This window comes from Achroia grisella, unplaced genomic scaffold, assembly GCF_030625045.1.
Source record: "Achroia grisella isolate CSIRO2021 unplaced genomic scaffold, CSIRO_AGI_Agris_v1 utg780, whole genome shotgun sequence".
Lineage (NCBI taxonomy): Eukaryota > Metazoa > Arthropoda > Insecta > Lepidoptera > Pyralidae > Achroia > Achroia grisella.
This window is the reverse complement of record NW_026713020.1, coordinates 755061-768945: the sequence shown is the minus strand read 5'-3', so window position 1 is coordinate 768945 and position 13885 is coordinate 755061. Positions and strand designations below refer to the sequence as shown.

General features: G+C 36.0%; 3 protein-coding genes across 3 annotated transcripts; 1 reads left to right on the top strand and 2 right to left on the bottom strand.

Moving 5' to 3' along the window:
* Positions 1-102: 102 nt before the first annotated feature.
* Positions 103-5560, top strand: LOC131850854 (armadillo-like helical domain-containing protein 3). Its single transcript, XM_059201230.1, has 13 exons — positions 103-646; positions 1115-1275; positions 1381-1548; positions 1786-1897; positions 1981-2151; positions 2507-2645; positions 2885-2964; positions 3166-3298; positions 3391-3475; positions 3667-3899; positions 4514-4640; positions 4938-5092; positions 5345-5560. Exons 1-13 carry the CDS (start codon positions 378-380, stop codon positions 5558-5560), a joined length of 2049 nt encoding a protein of 682 aa, XP_059057213.1. The 5' UTR covers positions 103-377.
* A 233-nt stretch (positions 5561-5793) lies between these two features.
* Positions 5794-6219, bottom strand: LOC131851010 (methyl-CpG-binding domain protein 2-like). The gene has a single exon (XM_059201433.1). It carries the CDS (start codon positions 6217-6219, stop codon positions 5794-5796), a length of 426 nt encoding a protein of 141 aa, XP_059057416.1.
* Positions 6120-13776, bottom strand: LOC131850855 (coiled-coil domain-containing protein 149). Its single transcript, XM_059201231.1, has 7 exons — positions 13691-13776; positions 12719-12967; positions 12146-12319; positions 11310-11588; positions 11015-11093; positions 10281-10419; positions 6120-10177 (listed from the first exon to the last, which is right to left on the bottom strand). The coding sequence occupies exons 1-7, from the start codon at positions 13754-13756 to the stop codon at positions 9805-9807; spliced, it is 1359 nt and encodes a 452-aa protein (XP_059057214.1). The 5' UTR covers positions 13757-13776; the 3' UTR covers positions 6120-9804.
* Between the last annotated feature and the right edge of the window lie 109 nt (positions 13777-13885).

The window sequence follows — 13885 nt, the reverse complement described above, 5'->3', positions numbered from 1 at the left end:
TAGTCGATATTATAAAACCTAAAATCGATATTTTCTTGATATCAGCATCACTATTCTGCAATGATAATTTGATTGACAGCCAACTCTGAGTGGACTGCCTTAAACGTCATTAAGGTGGTCAACTTAGATTTTTCTGTTAATGAATTTTCATTTCACTATTTCAATTTTAAGTTTTGTTTTACCGATATAAAATAGCCGCAATATATCTTTTATTATTTGTTCTTCCAAGAAGTATTTTGTACATATCGATTATATATAACCCGCTTCTGATCATTCTGTAATCTGTATATTGTTATTATTGTTGTGATTTTCAACTTCGCACGCAATATTGTTAGATTATTTATTAATGTCACCGGTTTCTTATAAGTTCTAAAATTATGGCTACGCGAAAGAGAAGTGGTTCAGGATCTAAAAGACATTTAAAAGAAAAAGTCGTGCAAATATACGAGTCCTTTTTTAGAGGAGAAGATTTGACAACCGATAATCCAACATTCTGGGATGAATTCTTCTTGCTGAAACCGAAAATTCCGCAACTAGAAGCTGAGATACATAAACTATCAGTGGAACAGCTCCTGAATATGAAAGAAAGTATAAACTTGCTTGTAACACAATGCATAGAAATGTTAGGACAAGAGCATCACATAAGGTACTCTCTGCATTCCAATATACATGTCATCAACTATGTCATACCACCAACATAACCTAGAAAATGCTTTGTTTATAGTCATATAAATACATATTCAAGATAGATTTCCTTAAGATAATTAAAAAGGTAGTGATTATTCACTGTTCAATTGTTATCAATTCAAATTCAAATTTGTTAGCTTAATAAGCTTTAAGTTAAGCTTAGGTAGATTTGTTAATTGATTGTAGTTTTATATTACTTACTTGTATTTACAGATACTCATAGGATTTTTGTACAATGTGGATAGTTTTAAATAAAAAAGTAAATTTTAATTTAATTTATTCTTTAGAATTGTGATGCTACTCTTTTTGTCTAATATTCATGAAATGAAATATATATATTTTAAAAGCACTTTTGGTTGTACTTACTCAGGGATATTTATAAAAATTATGTTGTGGTAAATTGCTCAAGATAACATTTTATTTACAGGTTAGTGTATGCACTACAAACATTAAGTGCTCTTATTATCACTATGTACCAAAGGGTAATTCAGGACAGCAATTTAAATGTTAAAGTGGTTTTAATTGGTACAGAGAATGCAGACACCAAAATGCAAAAATTATTTGAGCATTGTAGTACTATACTCTCTGGCAAGTATTGTTTCAAACATCCATCATAATATATAAATATAATACTAAAAATAAAACATTGTTATATTTTGTAACAGATTATAAATTAAATATCTTACTTTCCAGGTGATGTGCCAGATAGTTTAAAGTCTATGGTCATAAAGCTTTTACTTGTAATAGCTACAGGAATGGACAACATAGATGACAATCCTCTTGTGGAATATTTAATGCTAAATTCACTATTTGAGCCCTTAATTCAATTGTTGTGCACATCAACAGAAAGACAACAACATGGTACTACTTCTTATTAATTTTAAACTACTTTAGTGTGTGTTCAATGTTTCATATAAAAATAAATAGAGGAATTATGAATTAGTTTCAGAAGAATATGTTGTGATATATTGTGCAACAGATAGTCTAAAAAAGGTGGGAAAATGCCCCTCCTAAGGAAACAATAATATTGAATGAAATTTTTTAATAAGCAGACTTACTGTGACAAGATTTGACTGCATTTAAGGGTTTTATTTTCAGGCTATGATGTGGTGATGCTTCTAATGTTCCTAGTAAACTATAAAAAAGAAGAATCAGCTAATCCATACATTGTTAAACTATCAATACTTGATGATGAATTAGCTTTAAATGGGTAAGATATGGTAAACTAGAATAATAATAGTATTAGTTTTGTTCCTATAGTTTGTGTTTGTTATTATATTGATTATGTTACAGATATGGTCAAGTGATAACAGCAGCTTTGAATGATTTTGTGATGTCAACATTTGGAGGTATGCAAGGTGGGAGTGGTGGTGGTGGATGGCTTTCCTCACTTACCAGTATGGTAGGGGGAATATTCCTCACAAGTGATGATACTCAACCAGTTGTCAGAGGACAGAGAAACAGGTAATTATTTTATTGTGTATAATATGAAGCCCACATAATTTTTAAATTCTTTGTTTATGGTCCACCATAGAAAAGAAAGCATTTATTCATTTATTAAATTATTTGCCTATTTTGCGAATGTATAATTGAAAAATATTTTATAGATACTTAGGAAGTACAGTAAAAAATAAATGTACATAACATCTGTCCCTTTTTCTCTGAATAGTGTAAGTAATCGCTACTTTCTATAATTATGTCAACTCTGCTATAATAATTATGACATTATCATATTAAATTCAAAGCAAAAATAAATACATATTTGGTATATACAAAAAATGTATTATGCTATAAATAATACCCATTTTATTATCACAAGTGGAGGCGAAGAAGGCATGTTACTGGCCCTCTACGAGGCTGCTCACTTAAATCGGAATTTCATGACGACATTGGCACACTCTTCAGCCGCCGCTTCCTCAGCGCCGCCGTCGCCTCCAGCGACGTTGCCGCCACACCAGGTACACTATTGAAGTGGAATTTAAAATATAATTCTCTAACTCTATAATCTCGGTGATTTAGCATCTGAATAAGAATAAAATAATACCATAATAAGTACTCTCTAATGCCTCATTAGAATATTTGCATGTGACGTAAAACAATACTATAAAGTTTTTTTTTCTTAGAGTATGTTATGTTTAAATCAGATAAGAATGTTTTAAAGAATATGTTACAAACATTTTACAATACATTATTTCAGAATCCTCCAAATCTATCACAGATACAAGCATTGGATAATGAACAACCTACTAACCTCTTAGTGACATTCTTCCAATATTGGTTAGTATATTATCTATAAATGCCATCAAATAACTTTAAACTATTTGTATACTTAGTGTCCGCTTAATTAAAAATCATATACTGTCTACATGCATAATTTATTGTCTATGGTTTTATTCAAGTGGCTTGCTGTTAATTAATGTTTATTTTATGAGTATGTTGTTTATTAAAAAATAACTATAAATGGATGTTCTATTACAGTTCAATAGTGATGGCCGACACAAGAAGCGAGGCTAGCATCAACAAGTGCAGTCTATGTTTTATTACTTTAACATGTATAGTGGAAGAACAATTTGCTAATTCTATAATGCATGACCAAAATCTTACTTTTAAGGTAATTTCTCATATTTAATACAATATACATTTATATTATATAAATTTACTATTTGAAAGAACATATATAATAATTCAGAAATTATGCTTCAGGTTCAGCTATATAGGTTACCAATGCGTCATAGGAAAATTGTTCCTGAGGAACCACCTTCTCAACCTTTAGCTTCTACTTTAATAGGTAATTTTGATGTTTTTTAATAATAAAGATAAACATATATTTTAGAGTAATTTATTCATTAACAATATATTATTACTATATTTATAAACAAATAATAATATTATATAAATGGTTTCACTTTGCATAGTAATTTTAACATATTCAATATTTTATATATTATCATCACCTCGACGGACCTGTTCAACTCCTAGACTTACTGGTGGAGTTCACCATGTGCCACCTGTTGAAGAAGTTTCCTGGGGATCTGTACTCGCTATGCCTGGGGGTACTGGTGCGACTGTTGAGCTACCAAAAGCGCGCGCGCGTTCGTCTCGCACGTGACTGGCGGCCATTATGGGCAGCACTCATCGCGCTGCTCAAGTTCCTCGTGGCCAATGATACTGCACTATTACGACGTCATAACATCTTTCAAATGGCGCAGCAGGTACTACTACTCCTTATGTAACTGGAATGGGAACTCTCCAGACGTTGTTTGTCCAAATAAATTAATATCTCTATTAAAAAAATAGGGATTGGTGGTAGACGCGTGTTAATTTAAGGTTGCGTCTAAAAAAATACTTACAATTTTTCAATGCCACATTATAAAAAAATAAAACAATGACCAAAATATAAAAAAAAATGTTGGAGGTCGACAACCCTTATCACTTAGGGATATGAAAAATAGTATTTTCAGACCTACTGACTACGCATATAAAATTTCATAAAAATTGGTCAAGCCATTTGAAGGAGTGTGGTAATTAACATTGTGACATGAAAATTTTCTATATCAGAGGAAGATTATATATACATATATGGCACGACGAGCATCACGTCATAATGTGACGACCGTGGTATCCTAATACAACACCATTTCGGAGTACTAATGTATCATGCCACTACATTCTGTATTTTCAATGCCCAACAAAGCTAACAAAGCAAGCTTGCCAACCTCAAGCTTGCTTTGTTAGCAACTGAAATAATAAGCGAGATAAAGATATCGCAAAATACTAAAGTATAATTTGCTTAAATCTTTTAAATAAATTTTTAACATTTTTGCAGGTCGTAAATATATTTAATATTTTCATTACATTTGGTGACACATTTTTACCGACACCAGCATCGTATGACCAACTATATTATGAACTCATAAGAATGCATCAAGTATTCGATAACCTTTTTTATATGGGTATGTACAATAAAGTATTATTTTGTATTACAGTTTATTACTTTTTAGACGTGTGAAGTTCGTCGCTATACATAGATACAAGTCTGAGAATAAAATGTGACATCTTTCCTATGTAACGACAAAGAGCGAAAAAGCCTAAGCACATTAGTTTATAATAGTTTTATATAGACATGAATGGATTGAATGGCCGACAATCTAGTTGGTTTTTTAAATGACGTCTTGAATACAGATTATGGAATTTCTCTCATAGCAAATAATGCTAATTAATTTTAAAATATTTTTATTTATGTTTTTCAGCGTTACGATATTCTACTGGAGATGGCGAATTTAAAGCTGAAGCATTACGTCTTGCAAACTGTTTAGTCAATGTCCGCGCGATAATTCAACATTTTACCCCAAAAATAGACTCGTGGCTGGCTTTGCAAAACCTTTCCACGCCTACAGAAGATCAGGTTAGTCAAGAAATTATTAGTTACTACGACCCGCCCCGGCTTCGCACGGGTCCAATGCTAATAGTATGTAATATTATATTATCTGTGCTAATAGTAAATATACCTACCTAGTGCATAATGAAAACCTTATAAACGTTTTCAGCTTTTTTGTCATTAGACAGTACAGACTATTTCCGGCGCTGGCTTTACTCGGCATATCTTCGACCCTGATAATGGCAATCGTTTTAAAACAATAAAATGTTACTTACACAGATACTGGAGGTGGTGCGTAAGAACTACGACAGCCTGATCCTGAAGCTGCAGGAAGGCCTGGAGGGGTACGAGCGGTACTCGGAGCGGCGCCACCGCGAGCTGGTGGCGCGGGAGGCCCGGGCTGCAGCCGCGGCCGCGCGCGCCCACGGCCCGCGCCTGCACGCCGCCGCCTCCGCCGCCGCCTGCGCGCTCTCGCACTACTCCGCCATCGCCTGAACGCCCCGCGACCCCCCCGTGTGTGCGACACATATATGGCGGCCGCGCGCGCCCACGGCCCGCGCCTGCACGCCGCCGCCTCCGCCGCCGCCTGCGCGCTCTCGCACTACTCCGCCATCGCCTGAACGCCCCGCGACCCCCCCGTGTGTGTGCGACACATATATGGCGGCCGCGCGCGCCCACGGCCCGCGCCTGCACGCCGCCGCCTCCGCCGCCGCCTGCGCGCTCTCGCACTACTCCGCCATCGCCTGAACGCCCCGCGACCCCCCCGTGTGTGCGACACATATATGGCGGCCGCGCGCGCCCACGGCCCGCGCCTGCACGCCGCCGCCTCCGCCGCCGCCTGCGCGCTCTCGCACTACTCCGCCATCGCCTGACCGCCCCGCGACCCCCCCGTGTGTGCGACACATATCTGGCGGCCGCGCGCGCCCACGGCCCGCGCCTGCACGCCGCCGCCTCCGCGCGCTGCGCGCTCTCGCACTACTCCGCCATCGCCTGAACGCCCCGCGACCCCCCCCCGTGTGTGCGACACATATATGGCGGCCGCGCGCGCCCACGGCCCGCGCCTGCACGCCGCCGCCTCCGCCGCCGCCTGCGCGCTCTCGCACTACTCCGCCATCGCCTGAACGCCCCGCGACCCCCCCGTGTGTGCGACACATATATCACCTGCACGCCGACGCCTGCGCGCTCTCGCACTACTCCGCCATCGCCTGAACGCCCCGCGACCCCCGTGTGTGCGACACATATATCACCTGCACGCCGCCGCCTGCGCGCTCTCGCACTACTCCGCCATCGCCTGAACGCCCCGCGACCCCCCGTGTGTGCGACACATATATCACCTGCACGCCGCCGCCTGCGCGCTCTCGCACTACTCCGCCATCGCCTGAACGCCCCGCGACCCCCCCGTGTGTGCGACACATATATCTCGTGCACGCCGCCGCCTGCGCGCTCTCGCACTACTCCGCCATCGCCTGAACGCCCCGCGACCCCCCGTGTGTGCGACACATATATCACCTGCACGCCGCCGCCTGCGCGCTCTCGCACTACTCCGCCATCGCCTGAACGCCCCGCGACCCCCCCGTGTGTGCGACACATATATCACCTGCACGCCGACGCCTGCGCGCTCTCGCACTACTCCGCCATCGCCTGAACGCCCCGCGACCCCCCCGTGTGTGCGACACATATATCACCTGCACGCCGACGCCTGCGCGCTCTCGCACTACTCCGCCATCGCCTGAACGCCCCGCGACCCCCGTGTGTGCGACACATATATCACCTGCACGCCGACGCCTGCGCGCTCTCGCACTACTCCGCCATCGCCTGAACGCCCCGCGACCCCCCCGTGTGTGCGACACATATATCACCTGCACGCCGTCGCCTGCGCGCTCTCGCACTACTCCGCCATCGCCTGAACGCCCCGCGACCCCCCCGTGTGTGCGACACATATATCAACTGCATTCAGCCGCCTGCGCGCTCTCGCACTACTCCGCCATCGCCTGAACGCCCCGCGACCCCCCCGTGTGTGCGACACATATATCACCTGCACGCCGACGCCTGCGCGCTCTCGCACTACTCCGCCATCGCCTGAACGCCTCGCGCGACCCCCCCGTGTCTGTTTCGACATAATATTATTTTCATTTTCAAATTATTCTAAATATGTTCATCCTACTTACTTATTAATGACTAGACTGTAACAAATGTGTTGTGCTTTTTATCCAAGGTCCCTAGTGCGCCGCACACAAGCACACAGCCCTGATCGCAGTCTCATTGCGTTGATTATGTTATAAGTCACAGATTCTATAGCGAAAGCGGTCTGAATGCTATCCAGTTCTTATTGATTATTTCCAGTACTTATTTTACTAAATGAAATAATGTTCATATAAAACCTTTGTAATTAACCTACAGCCATTTCAAATTTCAGTTTAATAATATTGGATACAATAGACTTGTTTCGTTTTCTTTTGTTAAACAGTTTAGCAAAATGCCGTTTTATGAAACAAGCGTCTATAATAATGTACCGGAACTGTCAAACAATGGTTTGAGAACGTGTCTTAGTACATATAAGTACACCTTCTATTGTCATCTCACTTATAATTTGTAAGGATCCCATAAATGAGCTGGATGGATGGGGTACCGTTTTTGATAATGTAATGCAATATATATATTTTCATTGTGATTATTAACTGTTAACATATATTATTTTACTTTCAGTTGCGTAATTTATTTTATTAGTCTTTCGTGTTACTAGAGAGTTTAATGTATTGTGAATTATTATAATTAAATATAAGTTGTACATTACAAATTTTTTTACGTGTCTGTATTCCAAAGTGCTTTGTTATCCGGAATAATTGTTAACTTAATTTCTTGATTTTAAACATATGAAATATTAATATTTAGTAGGTATATTATTACTACCTATCAATATTGAATTTATCTGTATAGTTTAAGTAAATTATATATTTTTATATGTTTACATATATAATTAATTGAATTTATGTTGACATACATATCCTGTCATCGCGTGGCAAAATATGTTGTTAGGTCTAAACATGGATTATGCAAATGTATAAAACACTTATATAATATAGCGTATTTTCAGTGAAGATATAATACATGAAAATGTCTTCATTGCAGGAGACGAAATGGATTATTTGAGAAATGTATTTAAAATTAAATTCGCCAAGTTAAATAACTTCTTGTCATTGGTTAAAAGAAAGTGCGTTATAATATAAGAGCAAATAATCCAAAATAAATCTTTTATTGTATATTTTGAAACTTGGATATAGTTTGATCATTGATATCGAACATCGAAACTTGTAGAGACGCTTATTTGTGTAGTTAGTTACACAATTAGAGAAGTGTATTCGCAATTGTTCTATTACATAAAATATAAAACAAATAAAACATGTGGCTACGTTTATATTTTTAAAAATAGTTAATATGTTTAGCTTAGAGCAAGAAAAAAGTTAAGCAAACCTGTACTTTTTATCTACTTATTAGTGTCATTACTTTTTAAATAAATACAATATGTTATACATCCTGTTGAAGGGACATTAAGGATTTATTTATTTTTTGCTCTGAGATAGGCAGCCAGAAAAATCGTTAATATATCTACATATTATACTAATTACCAGTATAGGTATAGTTGCTAAAGATATAATAAATTATTTTGTCTTAATAAAGGTGTTTTATTATATGTGTATACAATATTTTGTCCTACTAGTACTACGCATGAAGTAGTAAATAATTATTAAGAAAAAGAAAAATTCAAGGAAAAATGACACTTGCATATTTGTATATATATCATTTATTTCGCAAATTAAAAACGAACATATCTAGAGAAATAAGTAAAATACTATGACTAGATAATATTCGATTGGACTAGATAATTCTTTGGAATGCATCAGATCGAGATATCAATAAAATTTTATAATAACTTGTAAGAATAATACTATAAAAATTCATATATGAAAATTTAAGTGTCCTGTAGATGTTTAATTTCCTTGGGCTGTGACATAGTTCCGATATAAGAACATGAATTTGTAAATTAACCAATTTATTATCGTTCAATCTGTTATCTTCCGGACTATGCTGTGACGCCGTTCCTAAAGTGGACCTTAACTTTAGACTTAAATAAGTGTAATGTTTAAATTTTACAAAATTATTACAAATATCTATAACTATACCTAACAAAATATTAACAAAGTTAAAATAAACTATAAGTATGTTACTGAAATAACTTGACTTTCTTGTGCAGTAATATATACATATATTGTCTCACGTCTTCCATTGGGGTAGCCATATATATACTTTTGTACCTCAGCCATAATTGAATATTAACTATATATAGTATAACAATTATACAGTTTTGTATACATTATTTAAATTTTATATTATAGCCGTATATTGACTTTGCCCACATAAAGTAGAATAGAAAGTATTTTATCTTCTTAACAATTAATATGACTTAAGCCGTGTAAACGGAATGATATTAATATGATAATGAATACTTTATCTTAGAGGACCAGGCATGATCCTGAAGAGAGCCAATAATCTATCTTCAACTAAAAGTTCCTGTCGTTTAAATACATACATATAATGTCTTTCATAGATAACATGTGTTAACTTTCAAGACAATTTTGTTATTAGAAGGGTTCGAAATAATTTTGCATTGAATAGTAGTTGTTTATATTATTATTAATTCGGATATATGTGTGATACCACTCTATTCTAATGGATATGTTTTAACTAGTCGGCTTCAACTCCGCCATAGCCTCTCGAACTAATTCCTCCAATTCATATGGTAATATAGTTTTTGTATTTCTATTGATACCACTGAATTGACATTTATTTTTATCATCGTCACACCTGATATCTGATGACTCCTCACAGTCCTTATTCAGATCATTGTCACTATCAGAGTTACTGCTCTTGGTGTTGTCGATGTTGTCCTGTGATATTGAATGCCTGTGTTTGTCTTCATCTGACTTCACAGAGCCTGTGTCAGTAAGAAACTCTTCCAGAAGCATTTGCGATGGAAATATTGGGATATATTTTTGACCATTGCACCAACTTTCTAATGTTTTTTCTAACTCTGTTATTCGATTCGCAAGAATCCTGTAAAACATTAGTATGCTTTAACACAAAGTTTTTTCTTAGTAAATCGTTTTTTAAGTCAGATAATAATCACTATAAAATACAAAGTACGGAGTATACCTACTGATTAGTTTTCCTTTGGTGTTGTAAGGCTATAGATTTGTCATTTAGTGCCTCAAATAAACCTAGACATACAGATTTTAATTCCGCAGCGGAACTCCTTTTCAAACCAGTTTTACTATTCGTATCTAGGAACTCCCGTACTGAAAATATGTAATAATGAGTCCATGGGCACTCGAGAAAACGCAAATAATTCCCATATATTTCATTTGTCAATTGATTGCGTGTTTATTATCCCTCTCCATTTGTTCCATAATATAGAACAATTTGTCATATCTAACATAATTTTTATAGGTCGACTAGTTCTTTGTGTCTACTCCTTAACGAATGTGGCGTAAAAATAGATAGAGACACGGTGTGTCTTAGTTGAGTTGTAAATATATAAACAATAGGTAGGAAATTAATTATTAAAAAAAGGCTTAATATATATACTTGACTACTAATTCTTAAAACTTCAGATTATTCAAGAGGGGCACAAGATGACGGCCTATAAACAGTGGCGGAGATAAATATTACATTATATGAGCATCCTGCGAACTAAAAGGACAAACAGTGCGCAGGTTTTTAGTATAATGCCATCCCATAATAGAAAAATAAAAATTGTATATATAAAGCAATGTAGTTCGCATTGTGTGAGGTTCAATTTTACAGCAATCAATAAAAGGCTGGCCATTATTATAAACCTATGTCTAAATACAATCTAGACTATTCAATGTAATGGTAATAACTACTTCATACCTTGTTTTTGTGTCATTACGTCTGCAAAACCCTTTTTGAAACTCAGAGATTCATTTTTATTTCTGTTATCTAATAATGTCTGAAAAAAAAACATTTACTGTACTACATCAACATAAATCCTAATATTATTAATGCTAAAAGTTAATTTTGTTTCTTTGTTTAAACAGCTTTATAGCATTGTAAGTTACTATATTTATAGCACATCAGTTGGAGAAGGTTATAAGGTTAATTATAAACATCTGTTCAAAATACAGGACAACGGACAGAAACTAGAGATAAAACCTTAAAAGAATACCTTATATTTTGTCAATGTACGCTTGATAATTTCTTTCTCTACTTGCAGCTGTGTTATTCTTTCATGTAAATATTTATTTTCTGTAACTAAAGCATCAATATCTATGATTGGTTTTGGAATATCGATCTCCCTGTCAGAATTTGGCTTGACTCTGTTAGATAATATATAGCTGATCTGTTGATTCAATCGTTGTACTTTATTTTTATAATAATCCCTATCAGCGACCAGTTCTTCCTTTTCATCTAAAGTTGCCCGGTAATCTAATTGTAGCTGTTGATACTGCAGACAAAGAAATGGATAATGATAATACTTATACCAAAAACAACAATTTTAACAATAAATTAGTTCCCAATATATGGAATTTGAATATGTGTGGTCTAGCATTTGTAAACTTAAATCTGACTGAGACTAAGAATAGAGTGATTCAAGAGGAAGTTGTATGTATAATACAGATACACCAGTGAGAAGTTGGGGCGGGTAGATAGTGTGATATTACAGCAGATTTGACCATTTCTATTAGTAGCACAAGGACTGTTTAATTGTTATTATTATTATGTTATAGGATTACAAATATTCTCCTCTACATAATCATGTCAATTTTCACCATAAATACTTGACAAAGGCTGTGACTACCCCATCTGTGAAAACAATCATTTCATTATTATTAACTCTAATAAAAGAAATTAGAATTTCTTTTTTAGCAGTATTCAATAGAAATTCTGACATATTCAACAAAATATTTATTGGATTTTGATAAATAATCATTGGGCTGGGAAACTTACTAATTAAGACAATTTGTCTATTAAAAATGACTATTCAAATGTATAACAACTTACCTTTTTTTGAATTTTCTCTAACTCTTGTACAAGTTGTTCATAGTCTTTATTTGAATAAGTCATAGATGTTTTTTTACTAGATTCATCTATTAGAGTTTCTTTTTTCTGTAATTGTTTTCTCAAAGCCACTATGTCACCAGTAGCTTCCTCCAGTTTACTATGCAACATTTCTACCTATCATGAAAATAACATTGTTTTTATTAAAGAGATATTAAGTGAAATATAGTTTTTTTCATAGTTTCAACCTTCATCATTAATTTTATTTACAGGCCACCTTGACTTAGTCCTTAACTCAAAGACTTTAAGAAGAACTAACATATCATGCAGAGCCTTGTATGAGGTTGTCCTCCTAATTACATTACAATAGCCTGCCACATGAGCATATTGTAAAATGTCAGCAGGGCAGAATAATGTGGCTCTGCCCTAAACACCACTTTACCAAGTAGAAACAGTAAATTATCCTATATTTCAAGGTCTGAAGAATTATTAAAAATAGTATTATTATGCATAAATATACTCTTAATTTGTATTTTATAGATATCCTACATATTTTGCATTAAAAATTATGATTACCTCAAGTTTGAGCATGTTATTGTGATCCCGCGTTTTAGCTAACATGTCACCTCCGCTTATTGTATTTGTGGGTGTGAATCTATAAACATTGTCATTATATTCATGCTGATTCACAGCAATCTTTTTGCATTTCAGTTGCTCAACAAGTAATTTGTATCTATCTCTTTCCATGCTGCATTTGTCAAGTTCTTTGCTCATTATCAGGAGAGCATCTATTTTGCTTTGAAGTTTACTTTTCAGCACTGAATTCTAAAAAAAAGAAACTTTGTTTAAGTGAGTAAATAAGATGTAATAATAATAGCTATTATGAAATTACAGCACTATGAAGAAATTAACTGACTGAATTAACTGACTTTATTAAAGACAAATAAAAGAGCAGTTCTAATTTTGTTAAGAATGAACATGACCAATAAATACCCAGGTTTGTTGCAGATTTGGGAAGTTAAAATAACATTATTCAGAGCATTTTATACATCATAATTTTGCATCATGCAAGGAAATCTAGCCCACAAGCTGTAGTGCTAGATTTCCTTATAAGACTTAGTGCCCTCAATATAATAAAATGTTCAGGGTAGTGTTGGGTACTCCATTCCTGTACTGCATCAGGGATGTTTGTGAATGCGCGAGTTGCTGCTTTATCGCGACAATGCGCAAGAAGTGCGCCAATCTGTTGTGCAGGATGCGGGGAGCACTAACAGTATTTTGGACATATCATTGGCAGATAAGATTGTTTGTACATGAACCAATGCTGCATCATATGTGGTTGAGTTGTGCAACAATGGATCAAGTAGTCCAATCTGGTTTTATTTTGTTCTTACTATTTCTTTTGTTGTGCTATCTTTGGTTAAGAAAATTGTATTAATAGAATGGGCCTGAAACTAAATAAATAAAAATAAGGCAAGGATATCTCAAGCGAATCTCAATATTTGTTGGTTTTCCTCAAACCACTAACGTGCCTAATTCAATACTTACCTCCAAAACATAGTCGTCTAATTGTTGATCTTGAAATTTTACTTTACTTGTAGTTTTTGAAAACATTGCTTCAGTAGCACTGCTTTGTTTATTGCACGCTAATTGTACGTGAGTAAATAATATTTCTAGCCAATTTTATTCACTTTTAGAAAATAATTTTAAAGATTTTACTTATTTAAGTTTTAAGAACGAAAG

What these genes read in the sequence shown, in the direction of transcription:
- LOC131850854 (XM_059201230.1), top strand. Translation starts at nt 378, where the DNA reads ATGGCTACGCGAAAGAGAAGTGGTTCAGGATCTAAAAGACATTTAAAA. An exon ending in CGATAACCTTTTTTATATGG is followed by an intron (nt 4,641 to 4,937) that starts GTATGTACAATA and finishes TATGTTTTTCAG; the next exon opens with CGTTACGATATTCTACTGGA. An exon ending in CCACGCCTACAGAAGATCAG is followed by an intron (nt 5,093 to 5,344) that starts GTTAGTCAAGAA and finishes TTACTTACACAG; the next exon opens with ATACTGGAGGTGGTGCGTAA.
- LOC131851010 (XM_059201433.1), bottom strand. Translation starts at nt 6,219, where the DNA reads ATGTGTCGCACACACGGGGGGGTCGCGGGGCGTTCAGGCGATGGCGGA.
- LOC131850855 (XM_059201231.1), bottom strand. Translation starts at nt 13,756, where the DNA reads ATGTTTTCAAAAACTACAAGTAAAGTAAAATTTCAAGATCAACAATTA. An exon ending in CGTAATGACACAAAAACAAG is followed by an intron (nt 10,420 to 11,014) that starts GTATGAAGTAGT and finishes ACATATTTTCAG; the next exon opens with TACGGGAGTTCCTAGATACG. An exon ending in CACCAAAGGAAAACTAATCA is followed by an intron (nt 10,178 to 10,280) that starts GTAGGTATACTC and finishes AATGTTTTACAG; the next exon opens with GATTCTTGCGAATCGAATAA.